General features: G+C 37.7%; 1 protein-coding gene across 1 annotated transcript in view; it reads left to right on the plus strand.

Moving 5' to 3' along the window:
* Positions 1-11958, plus strand: part of mpzl2 (myelin protein zero-like 2) — a 30435-nt gene extending 18477 nt beyond the window's left edge. The window contains 5 exon segments of the mRNA NM_001016455.2: positions 4107-4317; positions 6439-6583; positions 8063-8137; positions 9340-9376; positions 10042-11958. Of these exon segments, the coding sequence (NP_001016455.1) occupies positions 4107-4317; positions 6439-6583; positions 8063-8114 (408 nt within the window). The 3' untranslated portion in view covers positions 8115-8137; positions 9340-9376; positions 10042-11958.
* The last annotated feature ends 4643 nt before the right edge of the window (positions 11959-16601 follow it).

The raw sequence follows: 16601 nt of genomic DNA on the forward strand, positions 1-16601 counted from the left end.
GGGGCAGCCATTGAAGCTGGGAAAAAGGAGAAAAGGCACAGGCACATAGCAGATAACAGATAAGCTTTGTAGAATATAATGAGGTTTTATCTGTTATCTGCTAAGTAACCTGTGCCTTTTCTCCTGTAAATGGCTGCCCCCGTGGCTACACAGAAGCTTTATTATATAAACTATAGTAGTCTTTCTAAGGAAAACACAGCCGTTCTACCAGTACAGGGCAGCATTACATTATATAGTAATTACTTTTATATACTTTCATTTTTTGGTGTTACTGTCCCTTTAAACAACAGATGCAGCCTGCATATTGTCATCCTTGGAGGGCTGCATGCATCCTGCAGGTTTAAGAGGGATAAAGAGTGTGTTAAAATGTGGTAGCAATTTTAAACGTATTTTTTTGCATACTGCTATTACCATAACAATACCCTTGGTTAGTAGAGCCAGAGGCATGGGGAAGCTACAAAAGGGGGACTGCACTAAATGGCCCCTTTTAAAGGGGACCTGTCACCCTAAGAATTAATTCCAAATCCTTTTCTATCATGTTAGTTGAGTAAAATAAACGTACACTATCTAAAGTATTTAAATTGTGTTTCCTTCAGTCCTGAAATTCACAATCACAGCAAGCAGGCAGGCAGGCGCCATTTTGTGGACACAGTTATTAAGGCAAGCTTTGTATAACCCCCAAATCTTGTGATTGTGACATCTAGGAAGTGCCAAATGGAAAGTGAAAGTAATTGTAATTAAAAATCTGAGTTGTCAATCATATATTGCCTGCCCCGCCTATATGCCTTAGGAAAGAGAACAGTCTCTATATTGTATATTACAAATCTGTTTTTGTCACTGTGTACTTGCAGTATTATATTACCACAAGTATATGGCAGGTAGAAATCCTCATTGATTGAAATGCAGTACCTGCAGCTGAAACGTTTTATCATGTCACGTGACAGTTCTCCATATTATGAATGCATTAGACATTTCTAGAATGTATGGAATGTTGAAAAGCTGTAGTATCATAACCAAGTGTATTGCTAAATAAATACAGTCACTAGGCCCACACCCAAGTTGTGTACAGGTAAGAGTTTTAGATTTGCATGCATGGTTCAGCTGATTATTACAGAGCCCTTACTGACTGGTTGACTTGCTAGGCTGGCATATGGTATAGAAGCTGCTACATGGTATCATAGATATTAGGACTGACACATTACAGTCCCCTTTCTGTTCCTCATATTTATGTTCCATATATAAAGATCTTCTCAACAAACAATTGGATCTTAGCTTAATTTGGCTACTACAATCCTGGGCCAAATGAGGTTGATTGTTTGGTCTTGTGTGTGAATGATCGGATCATAAACCAGGCCTGTGGAGGATGGTACCATAGCAAGAGGCCAACTACCAGATCTGCAAATGTACCACAGGTCCAGGCAATTGCCTTTTATGCAAATGACTGTGGGTACAATTTTTTTTAACCCCATGATACTTTATACCTAATTGAATGCATTTTAATAATGCAAATAATATATTTCTCTAGTTATTTCATATAAATGCACACAGATTATAACCTTTATATACCACACACATTTACACATCATTTTACAGAGGTTGCAGTTCTCCCAGCTCCAGTGGCAAGTTTATATACACACATATATACATACATACACACACACACCTTCAATCTAACTTTATATACACACATAAACAGCATGGTCATTGGTGTCAGGAGGAAACTTATGTAGACATAGAAAACATACACATTCCATGAAGACAGTACCTTTGATTGATGTTTAGGATCTTGGATCCTAAATTAGATGTAAACACTTATGTGGTAAAAAAAACATTTTAATTCCCTTTAAAGTGAGAATAAAATGTTTCTCCCTATACACTGCATATGGGATTGTGGTATGGCCTCTTCAGATAATACATTGTTTTATGTGTTCTGGAATACAATAAGTGCAGCCACAACCTGTGTTGCAGCACCCTTGCTTGTTCATTATCAAAAGCTCTTATTTCCAGTTTCCATAATCCAGCTGTCTGTAGTGATGCTGTAGGTCAGTGCTGTCCAACTTGCGGACCCCCCTCTGTGTGGCCCCCCACCTGTCTGGCTGCTTTGATGGCTTACTCTTGTGTAAGCTTTAAATGGTATCAGTACTGTGGTTAACTGCCCCCCCCTGCATGGTTCTCACCTCAGATTCAGGCTGTAATCAGGCTGTATTGTTTAAACATGTTCACACCTTTTAATCTCTGCATTGTTCACCCCCTGCAGTGTTCACACCTCAGGCTCAGGCTGTAATCACCCACATTGTCTACCTGTTCACACCTCAGACCCACAAATAATCCCTGCACACTACAAAAAGAACATACACTGAAGTGGTACTGCAATTAAAAAGTTTTTTAATGTATAGTTATTGTGCAGACTGTAGGAGCAGTGCCAGCATTGTGTCACTGTATGCTGCCTGTGGGTGCCATACACATAGGGCAAGCAGAGTATGGCACACACAGGCAGCACAGGGCAGGCAGAGTATGGCACACACAGGCAGGGTAGGACAGGCAGAGTATGGTACACACAGGCAGGGTAGGGCAGGCAGAGTATGGCACACACAGGCAAAGTATGGCACAAACCAGCCAAAAATGGCACACACAGTCAAAGTATGGCACATGCAGGCAGGGTAGGGAAGGCAGAGTATGGCACACACAGGCAGGGTAGGGAAGGCAGAGTATGGCAGGTTTTTGCTGTACTACAACCATTAATATGGGTGTGGTCATGTGATAACATGGGTGTGGTTTCAAGTGGGTGCGGTTTCAAAAAGGGGAGTGGTCAAAACTGGCTTCCATTATCGGCCCTCCACCAGGTAGGTCGGAAAAATTCCGGCCCTCGGTACCACAGAAGTTGGACAGCACTGCTGTAGGTTATCCCTGCATGCTGGCAGGAGGGCACAGAGCAAGCTTTAAAAAGCAGGTGTTTCATCTGTAAACAATATCTCCACCATGTAGTCTGTCATGACTATTAACTGCTGCTATAAAGCACTGGGTGCTAGCGTGGTCTGTAGGGTGAGGAAAAAATGTTAAATTAGTTGTTCACCTTAATGTAGAGAGTAATATTCTGAGACGATTTGCAGTTGGTCTTAATTATCAAATTTTTTTTTTTTAGTTTTTTTTAATTATTTCAGTTTTTGTTCAGCAGCTCTCCAGTTTGGAATTTCAGTAGCTATCAGGTTGTAGCGTTCCAGTTAACTTAGCAACCAGGTAGTAGTGGTTGGACGAGGGACAGGAATATGAATAGAAGAGGGCCTAAATAGTAAGATGAAAAGTAACAATAACAATTAAATTGTAGGCAGCCAGAGCAAAAGTTTTTTGGCTGCTGGGGTCAGTGACCCCCATTTGAAAGCTGCAGAGACTCAGAAGAAGCTGGCAAATAACTCATGAAAAAAAATAATGGAGTCCAACTGAAAAGTTGTTTAGAACTGACCATTCTATAACACATTAAAAGTTAAGTTAAAGGTGAACCACACCTTTAAAGATGCTTCAGTAACACACTGAATCTTTAAAAAACAAGTTCCTGGTGCATGTAAATTAAACCTTTTACATCTACATAGTATAGGAGGAATGGCTCCATGAGCAGGGATCACCCCCATATATAATATATTTCATCAACAAATACTTTTCCAGCATCAAAAATACTTGCTTTGGCTGAGCCCAGTATTGATTGAACTGGGGACAGAGTGCCTAATGTATACACTTATTTTGGATCCATTTATGTGGCAGCTGCCACTTGAGACATCACCCACAGCCAAGACAGAGTTGTCCGGATGAGGTAAAGTTATAAAAATGAACTCCACTAAATGCAGTATACAGTATGTGAAGGGGCCAGGTCAACTATTGAAACTAGACATTTGCTTTCAGTGTTCTAAATACAGTAAGTTATTTAGCACTAATACTGTGGGGTTTTTCAATGATGTAAGTTTGTCCCTTTATTAGTATACACATGGTCAGAATTGCTGCTACTTTTTTGCTGTGTTTGCATTGGCCTATAAGTGACACTAAGGTTATAGGAATACCTTTAGGTTTATGTGTAATAACCTAGAGACTAAAAAAAATTCTTCTAACCCCTGTAGATCTTTTATTACCACAAAAATCCATATCCTCCAACTGATGGACATTTTCAAGGCCGTGCAGTTTGGGATGGAAACATTATGCGCAATGATGCATCTATAGTAATCAGGAACATTCAATCCACGGATAATGGAACATACCTATGCCAGGTTAAGAATCCTCCTGATGTACATGTGGAGATGGGGGAAATCCAGGTCAGAGTGGTTAACAAAGGTATGCACCAGGGGGGCTATGAAGAGAAGTTTCTGTTTGACCAGTGTTTCTTCAACTTTGATACCACCACACTCTTATGGAGTGTGTTCTTTTTCTTACAGACATACATGATTTCTCTCTTGGAGAGAAATCCCTTTATAAGAAAAAAGAGCTGTCCCTGTAATACTTTTTCTGAGGAGGAAGCAGAGGGCCTCAAACCCTCCCTGGCCTTTTCCTGTCAGCCATCAATGTATCATGGAACTTTTCCCAATAAACATTGCACAACTTAGGTTATCACTATAGTCATCGCTCTGAAGAAATAGGTGTAGGACATGAAAATACATAGTCCTACAATGTTCAGTGCATGAGGTGGAGGCGTAGGTAGGACTTGAAGTATACTTTTGCCTTCTAATGCAGGGAAATGGAATGTAATAATGTTGGGTGATCTGATCAGGCTTGCAGTTGCTGTTGTAGTTTATCCCACAGGTGTTCAGCTGGGTTGAGGTCAGGGCTCTTGGTAGACCAGTCAAGCTCTTCCACACCCATCTCCCATCCTATTTCAGTATCTGTAAATATGTATGGACATCACTGTGCACCAAAATTGTAATAGAAAGGGCCTTCCTGAAGCTGTTGCCAAATGTAGGAAGCATGTCATTGCACTTTTGTACTGGTAAGATTTGCTTTCCCTGGAACCAAATGCAAACCACAAAGGCCTAAACCACAAAAACTGTACCAGACCATTCAGTCTTCATCAGTATTTACATCACACAATCAGGTAGTGTTATCCTGGCATCTGCCAAACTCAGACTCATCGACCAGATGGTGAAATATGAATATAAGTCCAGTCACACTAACCTTTACCACTTGCTTGGCATTGCACATGGTGATGTTAAACTTGTATCCAGCTTCCTTCCAATGGGAATACATCTTGTTAAGCTCCCAACAAATAGTTCTAGGCTTTTCTACTTCACAATTACTTCACTATTCCCTACAACCTATAGTAGGGAAAAATGTTTAAAACCACTGTATGTCCTATTATAATGTCATGCTAAAAGGCAGTGAGCCCTCCAGTATGAATCATTCTACTGCCATTATATATTGCTTGAGATTACATGTGTTTCACTATACATTTGTGTCAGCAATTTAACCAGAATGCTCGGGACCTGGGATTTTCCAGATACAGGGTCTTTCCATAATTTAGATCTACATACCTTAAGAACACTGAAAAATGATTTAAACATTATTAAAACCCAATAGGAATGTTTTACCTTCCATAGGGATTAATTAGTCTTAGTTAGGATCAAGTACAAAGTACTGTTTTATTATTACAGACAAAAAGGAAATCATTTTCAAAAATCAATATTATTTGGTTATAATGGAGTCTGCACCCCTTGACTAGTTTGCCTACAGTATTTTAAGCAGCCAGCAGCTATCTTTCACCACAACAAGAGGGTACAGTCAGCAACTACAATTTCTAGCAGTATTCGGAGGCATTTTGGGGTTTATATTCCCTGTTAAAATTATAGGTGTGGATTAAACCACAGACTGACTAACATGAATTCATCATTTTGGAGAGAACAAATTGTAAGGCACAAACTTACTTAGCACAAGGCTCTTAATTTTGTTCAGGTGGAATCAGTTTGGTTCTTGTACAATCCATAATGTCTCTCTGATGAACTACTGTACATATCCCAAATGCTTTAGCATATGTGCAGGGTATATTTTACTGGATAAAAAGGAGTGCAGGTGGGAATCCTACATACACAAGAAAAGCAAAAACATATTTGCTAAAGCTAGGTTAAACTCTGCAACATACATGGGCGCCATCAGGAATCACTTGGTCCCATGCTACTAAGTTAGCAAGGCCCTCCCCCAAAGGATTCCCAATTTATTAACCCAGTAGAAAAAAATGGTTGCTGCCAACATGACCATGACACTAAAATAAACCCAAGCCGCATCTTATTATGCAAATTCACCGATGGCAGCCATGGCAACAAGATAATTTACAGGCAAGTTTTTATTTTTTGTAATGTATGTGGCTCTTTCTAACTGTGCGGTCTCACTAGTACTTCTTATGCAAAATGGCTTTGCTTGTATGGCTACTTTATACCCAGCTCTGATCTTTTTTTAATCTTCCCACAGCTAAGTTGTCTGAAATATTTGTGCTAGCCTTGGTTATTGGAGTAGGCAGCGCAGTGATCATCCTGATAGTCCTAGCCTTTGTCCTCTGTCGATACTATCGTATAAAGAAAATCCATCGGAGTACTCCTGTGTCTGTGCTAGAATGGTAAGACATCCTCAACCCAATAAAATAAATGGATCTTGTTGGAAAAATACCTGATACAACTTCAAACAAATCACATACTTTACAGATTCTATTTACACTGTGACTATACACACACACAAATCTGGAATAATGTATCTCTATTGTAAAATATATGTAAATTCTAAGCTTTTGTGTATTATAAGGAAATGATATACAGCATATTCATGGCTCTGTGGTGCCAAATGCCGGAATTTCTCTAGCATACATAGTGGAGGGCTGCTAATGGAAGCCACTTTTGACCCCTCCCCTTTTTTAAACCGTACCCACTTCAAACCACACCCATGTTATCACAAGAGCTTTTAAGACCATGCCCACATTAAAGGTAGTAGCCCAGCAAAAGCAAAAACCTAAATGCTTGGTGCTCACTGCGGGGATATCAACCATCATTCATATATGAAAGAATTATATTATGTCCTATTGAGACACACCCTTAAATCCATATGCCTCCTCCTCTCCTGTGGATAGCACAGCAACCCCCAGCATATAATTACACACCTTAGGGACCATTTAATGGCTATTTCCAACTGCTAACAAACTCCCAGAACAAACCCCTGCCAGGTTCACCCTCCACAGGCAATATAGGGCAGGCAGAGTATGGCACTCATGGGCAGTACTCTGCCTGCCCTATGCTGCCTGTGTGTGCCATACTCTGCCTGCCCTACCCTGCCTATGTGTACCATACTCTGCCTTCCCAATTCTGTCTATGTGAGCCATACTCTGCCTGCCTTATGCTGCCTGTGTGTGCCATACTCTGCCTGCCCTTAGCTGCTTTTGTGTACCATGCTGTGTCTGCCCTTTGCAGCCTGTGTGCGCCATACACACAGGCAGCAGTGGGCAGGCAGTACATACAGTTACACAATGCCTACAGTCTGTCTGTGGGTACTTACAGTCTGAGTCTGAGGTGTGAGCAATGTATGGGATTACATGTTTAAACAATACAGGGTGATTATAGCCTGAATCTCAGGTGTGAACAATGCAGGGGGCCAGTTAATCTCAGTACTGATACCATTTAAAGTTTACACAAAGGTAAGCCATCAAAGCAGCCAGACAGGTGGGGGGCCACACAGAGGGGGGTAGAGGGTAGAGGGCCTTAGACTATAGGCCCACTGTGAAACAATTTTTCATCCACTTCTTACGTCTCTGTACTTTCCTAGTTTTTTTTTTTCTTTATATATTATAGTCTATTCTTGAATTAGGCCAAATGGATAGAAGCAGGAGGGCCCACTGGGAATTTTCCTGGTATCCCTTTGGGCCAGTTCGACACTGCATACAGTTACTGTAACTCATATAACAGGATAGCTGAGCCTGCATTTTCATTTAAATTATATACATATAAAAGGAGTCTGATTATCAAAAGAAGAAAAGAATGAAAAGACTATTCACGGGAAGCAGTGTCAGATTTTGCTTATGTTTGATTCTTCTCTCAAATTTCTTTTGCAGTTCAGAAAAGTTAAATGAGAAGCCAGGTGACATGAAAGAGGTTTATGCGTAATCACTTGGGCCACCCAATGAGAGGTCAGTTACTATCGAGATACACAGACAGACAAACACTCAGTAGTAACAATGTGGTGATGATATTATAAGCTTGTATTTTGCAGACAAAATTTATGCTGTTTGCCAATGATTAAAGGAATTGAAAGGTCCTAGAAATTGGTGGCCATATAAGTTGAGAATTTTCTATCCCTACTGACAAATTTCATTGTGATCTGACAAATCAGTCAAATTAACGTAAGGTTAGTAGGCATGAACAATCGCACATCTGGCAATTTTTCATCTGATGTCGGTCAGTAAATTGATCAGCAGGTTTGAAAATCTTCATTATTAATAATGAAATTTGCCCATTTGTCCAATTGAATGCAGGATCAAGTAAGGAGTATTCCTTGCTTAGACTAGACATATCGTACTTTTAAACAATCATCTCAAGATAAGCCTTGTCCTATGATAACGAAAAGATCTTTTAAAAATCTTAACGTGTATGGTCAGTATCACTGATTGCAATATCTTTAAAGAGGACATTCAACTTAGCATTTATAGACTAAAGGATGAATAGAAAAGACCATAAACCAAAAGCATAATTGTAATAAATGTCTAGCCTCACATACAATTCATTTTCTGGTTGCCATGGCCACTGATGGTGCCAAACGTTCATTGCAATCTGTTAACTGGGCAAAAAAAAAAAAATGTAGATTTTTTTTTTCTTTTATTGTGCGAGAATATTTGCTTCAGAAATGGCAGAGAAGAGACAGGCACACGAATGCAGAAAAGTAAGACTTTGCCTTTAATTATTCTCGCAAAACACATTAACAAGGTGCTTATATACAGCATCAAAAATGAAGACAGTCTTCCTGACTACCCAAGGGCCTCTCCCAGCTAGGGGGAGATCCGCTGAAGGCTCAGATGTTTATTTGCTGTGCCCCAAGAGCTGATCTTTCAGTCATATCAAGAGAGCCCCAGTACCTCTATTAACAGGTTACAGCTTATTCTATCCAGGACACCAGATGCCTCAGTACAGACTATTTCCCTTGTAGCACTGGAGATACTCAAGACCGAAGTAGAGAAATGCGTTCCCATAATTTGGCTTAGATTAATGAAACATTTTAAAATGTGGCCAAATATATGTTTTGTCATATATTTGTATATTGTATATATAAATTATATATAATACAAACTTGTTAGTAAAACAGAAAAATGTTTCCTGTTCTGTTTCTAACCCCCAGGAACCAGCTGAACCTACAAAGGATAAACCATGTTCAGGTAAATAATTTGTTAATTAGGAAGGACAAGCTATTGCTAATGTCAGTTTATAGCTAAAAGAAAACATTACTTTGTGCATACAACAGTACCATTAGTTAATACTACTAGTCTATTACTAATAAAGGTTCACATAATTTATTTTTGGTTCCACAATATTTGTCATTACCAAGATGCGTTATAGTATCTGTATTTCAGAAATATAACCAGCAGTTTTGTAGTATTTTAAATAGATGGTGAAACTCATTTGCAAAAATGGGTGCTAAATCACTCTAAAGTATAATTTACCCTTATATAAAAGGGCATGCGGTAACGGCATTTCTATTTATTTGCAAAGCATTACTGATTAGGCAGCTGCACTGTAGCACTTCAATGTCAGTAGAGAAACAAGGCAAAGCATTACCTATAAGTGGTGGAGTGGATTTTGCCTGTAAGGCTTATGTCTCGTAAACACTTGTAACGTTTTTCCTGCGTTTTTTTTCCTGTGGACAGTCAATTACATAAAACACTGAAAAATATCTCCTATAAAAATATGCAGTAATGACTCTGGTTAGGGCCACATTTGGCTGCTCTGCAATCTAATTATTAAGGCTTTTGAATTAGGTTCATGGAAAATCGGCTTTGACATTTAGGATCTAAAAAGATATTTTCTCTCTCTTCTCATGCAGGTCACTTAAATTAATACTGGGCCTCGATTTTTTGGCTGGACCCAACTCCACAAAAGCAGCAGAGCTGCGTTGACAGGAATATTACAGTCTGTCATAAAAAAATCTGAAAGTTTGTTTTTTTCTTTTGTGGGTAGAAACTACCACTGTTTTCGCAACTGCCAGAGTTATGGGAATCTTTCAGCACTGATGTGATCTGCTGTGGTGCCACAAGGAAACCTAGCTCCGAACTGCTAATGCAGATTTATAGTACTTGCACATTTCTTCTTCCATGTCTGAAGCCGGATATGCTTCAAACGTCTGTAACTGTAAACTTCAGTTTTAATCATATTAGTTTTTGTATGATTGTCCTTTTTTTTAAAGTCTTCTAGTAAAGAAAAGACATTTAGAAGCTGATGCACTCATTTGAGCAACTACATGAATCCTCAAATCCTCACAGCTCTATTTATACTATATTACCTGATGACAGCTTGTTGATTCTCAAGACAACACAAATTGGATTTTTTAAAGTCAACGAATGTGACAAAACTGCGATAAGTTGAAAAAGTCTAAATTTTTGCAGCTTTTTCCCACATGTGCTTTTTCAGTTCAGATTTTTTGATAAATGCCAAACATTCATGGAAATGGAAAGGTTAGGTAAAGTAAAAAAAAATTTTGATTTCTATAGTTGGGAATGGTACACATACACCATTTTTAAAAAATAAATTGAGTTTGAAGATATAATTTAACTTATGTTATAGAATGGCCTTTTTTAAGCAACTTTTAATTGGTCTTAATTTTTTTCCAGTTTTTTAATTATTTACCTTCTTTCACCTCTTTCCAGCTTTCATATAGGCATTACTAACACTGGCAGCCAAAAAATATTGCTCTGTGAGTCTACAATTGTACTGTTATTGGTATTTATTATAAGTTATCTTTCTATTCTGGGCCCTTCTCTATTCATCTACCAGTTTTTCATTGAAATCACTGGTTACTAGGGTAAATTCAACCCAAGCAGCCAGATAACTGGCAAAATTGCAAACTGGAGAGCTGCTTTAAAAAAACCTAATTCAAAAAACAAAACAAAAGAAAACAATTAAGACAAATTGCAAATCGTGTCAGAATATCACTGTCTAAATTGTAATAAATGTTAATTTAAAGGTGAACTACCCCTTTAATTGGTTACTTTTGACTCTTGCACCTGCACTAATTCAGCATGGCTATGTGAGGGAATAGAATGTTTGCAAGAAAACTTGATTGAGAATGTTTTAATCTACTAATTGTTATGTCAAAAATAGCTGATTTGAATTGATTACAATGTTTGCTTTGTATAAGAGATTCTAATTATGTACTTTGCTACCTATGTATTTCTATGAAGCCCTGTAAATATTTATATTATGTTGTTTTTAATTTCATTAGAGTACCTACAATATGCAAATACTATTTTTCTATTGTTTCTGTTGTCTTTGTTATTTTCTCTTTTGTCAATGCAAATGTAAGATGTGCTTTTTTTTTTTTTATCTATGCTGGCACCATGGCACCATACTGTTATTTGTCAGTCGGTGCAGGATATTGTACTTTAAACTAGATCCCAAAGTAGCTTGCTCATTTCCCGATGGTATCAGCACCCTACCTCCAAACAAACATGCCTTTTTGGATATTGAATTTCCCACATTGTTTGTCTCTTGTGTGGAAGTACAGAAAGGGATCGGTCACAGCTCCACTGTATTGACAAGAACAATGATGCCATTTAGCAAAGCTCTTTTGACTGTTGTGAATAAGTAGGGACATTTTTGCTCGTTTCTCATGCCATATCATCTTCAATTCGGAATGCTGTGAAGGGTCAGAATTCTGGCCAAGTTCCAGTGACATCACATGCAATGTCCTAGTTGGGTTTTGTATAACATATGTACTAATAAAGTTATGCTTTTAAAGGAGAAGTAAAGCTTAAGAAAAAAAAAGTAAAGTAAAGCTTATATATGGATCTTATTTTACCAGCCCAGAGGTTCAGCAGCCTTTAATAGTAAAGATATATGCTTTCAAAGTTAAAGCAGCAGATCACCATCTTTGATTTTTGTAGGCCAGCACAGGCTCGTCATTCTTTGAGCTGCTGTGGCAGGTACAGACTGGCAATCTGTTCTGGCAAATGCTAGATAGGGTTGCTCTAAGATGCCATAAACAGTCATTATTTAGTGGGCTGGTGGGCCTGTTTGAGTTGAAATGCCAGGGCCTGTTTTGAACCTCCGGTCCAGGCCTGTGCTGCGGAGAGGTTAAGTTTAGGGGTTGTCAAAAATGATCAAAACTTTAGCAAAAAAGTGAGATCACTTTTATAGAAACTGAAACTACAGGGTTGATTATTAATTAGTACTGGTGACGTATGCACTGATTAGTGGCAGATGTGAATATAAGTTGGGCTTAGTAAATCTGTTCTACTGCAATTGACTTATCAACTGAAAATTCACACCACATAGTAGCCTGAAGTTGCCTCATGAGGCACAGGCAACATGCATTTTTTCACACTGCTGATTTACTTCGATTGCCATAGCCCTTCTAATATATTATGTATCTTTAATTTTATATTGTATAAATATTGTATATTTTTGTCCCTTAGCTCAGATAATAGTATCTGTATGCACTGTGAATCAGCAGAAAAGGTGATGGGAGCTACTGAAAACATCTTTGAAAGCACAGATCAATCCTGTGAAAGGGCTGTCTGTGGTAGCCTTGTGTTGGTACAGAAGTCCTAAACCTATGGTGTAACATGTCTAGACTAATTCTTTGTTGAGCTTTACTTCTCCTTTAACTACATGGGAGTTTTGCTATTGCGCATGACATTAATTCTGGAACCAAACAGAGCATTTACATCCAACAAGTTACAGTGGATGTTGGATATAAGCACACACAAACTGATAACTAAAGTCTACTCTACTGTGTAGCCTGTTGGGTAGTTCAGCATCATTCTTTTCTATCTTAAAGAGATTCTGTCATGGGGAAATATGATTTTTTTTTCTAAACACATCAGTTAATAGATCAAATGCTACAAGCAAATAGATATCTGTAGGTTTCGTTTTGAAATGTGATGTGAGGCTGGCCATTTTCTTACTTTTCTAAGTGCCCTCAATTGTCTGACTTGCTCTCTGATATACTTCAGTCACTCTTTTTTTTTTTATTTTTTTTAGCTGCCATTTATAGGAATACTGTCATGGGAAAACATTCTATTCAAAACATATCAGTTAATAGAACTTCTCGAATTTCAAAAATACAAAAAGATTTTTTTTTATATTTAATTTTGAAATTTCACATGGGGCTAGCCATATTCTTCATTTCCCAGGGTGCCACAGCCATGTGACCTATGGTCTTATAAACTTCAGTCACACTTTACTGCTGCGCTGCAAGTTGAAATGATATCACCCCTCCCTTTCTCCCCCCCCCAGCAACCAATCAGCAGAACAATGGGAAGGTAGCAAGATAGTAGTTACCTGACACCTGTATTGATAAATGTGGTAAATATCAGAATAGCACTCAATAGTAAAAAAGTCCAAGTCTGGCTTGCGACTCCTCCAGTTACATTGGGAGTAAGAGAAACAATAGGTTATCTGAAAGAAGTTACATTGTGCAGCTCTGGCTCAGAATCTGGCACAATGCACTGAGATGGCTATATATATTTGTTGGTTCAAGAATAAAATATTAAATGGTAGAGTGAATTATTTGCAAGGTAAACAGTGTAATTTAAAAATAAAAAGTACACCCTAAAAATAAGAATCTCTTTAAGGAAGTAAGGTATTCTCCCTTTATATAAAAGTAGCTAACCAATTGACTTTATTCTCTGCTCTCAGTAAACCCATGTTTAAAAGTAAAATATACCCCAGCAAGCTCATTTAATTAGGCTAATGTGAAAATGGTACAAATAAATGTATTCTTTATGTACACAGACATACTTAATTCCACAGGCTGGAGAAATCATGATACTTGAAAAAAACCTTTCCTAAACCTATAACTAACATACTACAAGCCTAGGCAAAAGGGTGCATAAACATCATATTATATTTTATTATAACATTCAAAACCATGTTTTATTTCTGGCTTATACAAACAGAACAGTTTTCTTTCAATCTAAAGAGTCAGAATCAGGGGGGTATATTTATCTTTAAATTCAGGCTTGTAGTATGTTAGTTATACAAATACTGTATATTTCAGAGGAAGAAGAGGAAACTACACCCAACAATTATGTGACACACTCGGCTTAATTATCATATCATTGGGAAATTTGCGCAGGGCAGTCTCCCTTGGCAATTAATAGATTTTTTTAAAATTTTTCTACTAGCAGCTGGCTGAATAAAAGCAATTGATTGGTTGCTATGGGTTACTACCCAGGTACAAGTTTGAGCCCCCTAGATTTGTGTCGTCATTAACATTTTAGGAAATTTATATGCTGCTACATTTTTATTCAGTTTGTATTTAAAAATGCTAAACATTGTTATTTTACTATGGTTGTTTTTTTTTTTAACTAAGTGCAAATCGATAGAGAAATAAAGGTCTATATAAATATATTGTGTTGTATGATATTTTTATGATATTTCATGTTGTATTTTGCAACAACTTCCAAACTGGGTATACCTTATAGTGCCATAAAGGTACATAGCAACCACTGTGGAAACATACACATTAGTTAGCTATCTAATTCAATTCACTTGTATTTATCTAAGTGGTATGAACACACTAGGTACCGTACCTGGTATAAGTTGGTACTAACACCATCTTCCCTTTACCATCTTTAAACCTCTGTGCATCCCTGCTTAGGTGGGCCAGTCCAGTTGCATACAACCCAAAAGTGGCAGGGTAGTGCCATTAAAACTTTCTGATTTTTCAATCAGACAATGCTGGAATGTTGCTGGTTAGAATCCTATTATATATCCACTGATGAGTTCACTGAACTTGCTTAATATGTTCTTTTGCTACTGATAAACCTCCAGTGTGACCTGTGAAATAATATTTGTGCCACTAGTTGCAAAACATCACCTTATCTGAGCTACCTTCTTTCTCAGGGATATAGCTAGATGCACTTTGTCAGCCCTTAGAGAGTTAAATTTTGAGGTAGGATCTATAGGACATTGTCCTATACATAGAAAAAGGAATTTTTTGCCAGTAATTTTTCACAATTCTTCATCAAAAGAAAATACAAGGAACCAGGAACAGATTTAGGTTATTACCCTTTGTTAGAATTTTATCAAAAAGAAGCAGAATGTTTTGGTTGTAAAATGGATCTCCGACCTTTAGAGTTGTAGAACACCTACTTGATATTTTCTAGGGTGACTGCAGCACTCAGGCAGGCTTAACTGTCGTTATTGTTTCAGTTCAGGTTAATTAAAGTACAATTTATAGGAAACAGAATATGACTACTGTAATGTAGGCTAGTTACACTATGGCTATCCGCAAACAAAGGCAGCTGATTTTATCTGACTCATCTTTTAGAATAATTTTTTTCTAAAATTTGTTACATTTACTATGTCACTAGGTGGCAGTAAAAACATATTTAGGAAACCTTTGCCGTGATAACTTTGAATTTACTTTTAGTATGATATAGAGTGCTATTCTAAGACAATTTGCAACTGGTCTTCATTTTTTTATTACTTTGGTTTTTGAGTTATTTAGCTTTTTGTGAAGCAGCTCTCCAGTTTGGTCCTACGGTCTAATATAACCTTCCAACCAGGCTATGGTTTAAAAGAGACAGGAATAAGAATAGAGGAAAATATAAGGAATACAAAGTAACAATAACAATGATACTGTGGCCTTACAGAGCTATAGTTTCTTGGCTGCTGGGGTCAGTGACTCACATTTAAAAGCCTGAAAGTGTCAGAAGAAGAAGGCAAATAATTCAAAAACTATAGAAAATGAAGACCAATTGAAAAGTAGGCGATACTAAAGTCTACTTGAAGGTGAACCACCTCTTTAAGCAGAGTAATGTACCACTAATCTGTTTGGTTGTAAAATGTATGTCATATAGAGTTTAATTAAAAAAAAATGTATCCCTTTGATTCAAATAGTTTTGATAGCTCATTAAGGTACAGGTATGGGATCCCTTATCCAGAAAGTTCCGAATTACGGAAAGGCCATCTCCCATAGACTTCATTATCAGCAATCAATTCTAATTTTTAAAAATGATTTCCTTTTTCTCTGTAATAATAAAACAGCACCTTGTATTTGATCCCCATAACAATCTTATTGGTTTTTTTTTTCAATTCTTAAATGATTTTTAAAAGACTTAAGTTATGGAGATCCAAATTACGGAAAGATCCCTTATCCGGAAAACCACAGTTCCCGAACATTCTGGATAACAGATCCCATACCTGTATTTGCCACTATAAATTCTCCTTGCATCCTGGGCCTAGAGTGAAGGTGACAGAAACCTGCTTTAAAGAACTTCATGCAGTTATTTGCAAGGAGAAAAATACAGGGCACAGGGATACAAGTAAAACCTGTAATTAACACCTGCCTTAAAAAGATGCCATGCCCAGGGATCACTGAGCACCATGTGCCTACACACGGAACTGACTTGCACCTAATGATTCACCAGAATATCCTTT

This window comes from Xenopus tropicalis, chromosome 7 (genome assembly GCF_000004195.4).
Source record: "Xenopus tropicalis strain Nigerian chromosome 7, UCB_Xtro_10.0, whole genome shotgun sequence".
NCBI classification, from domain to species: Eukaryota; Metazoa; Chordata; class Amphibia; order Anura; family Pipidae; genus Xenopus; species Xenopus tropicalis.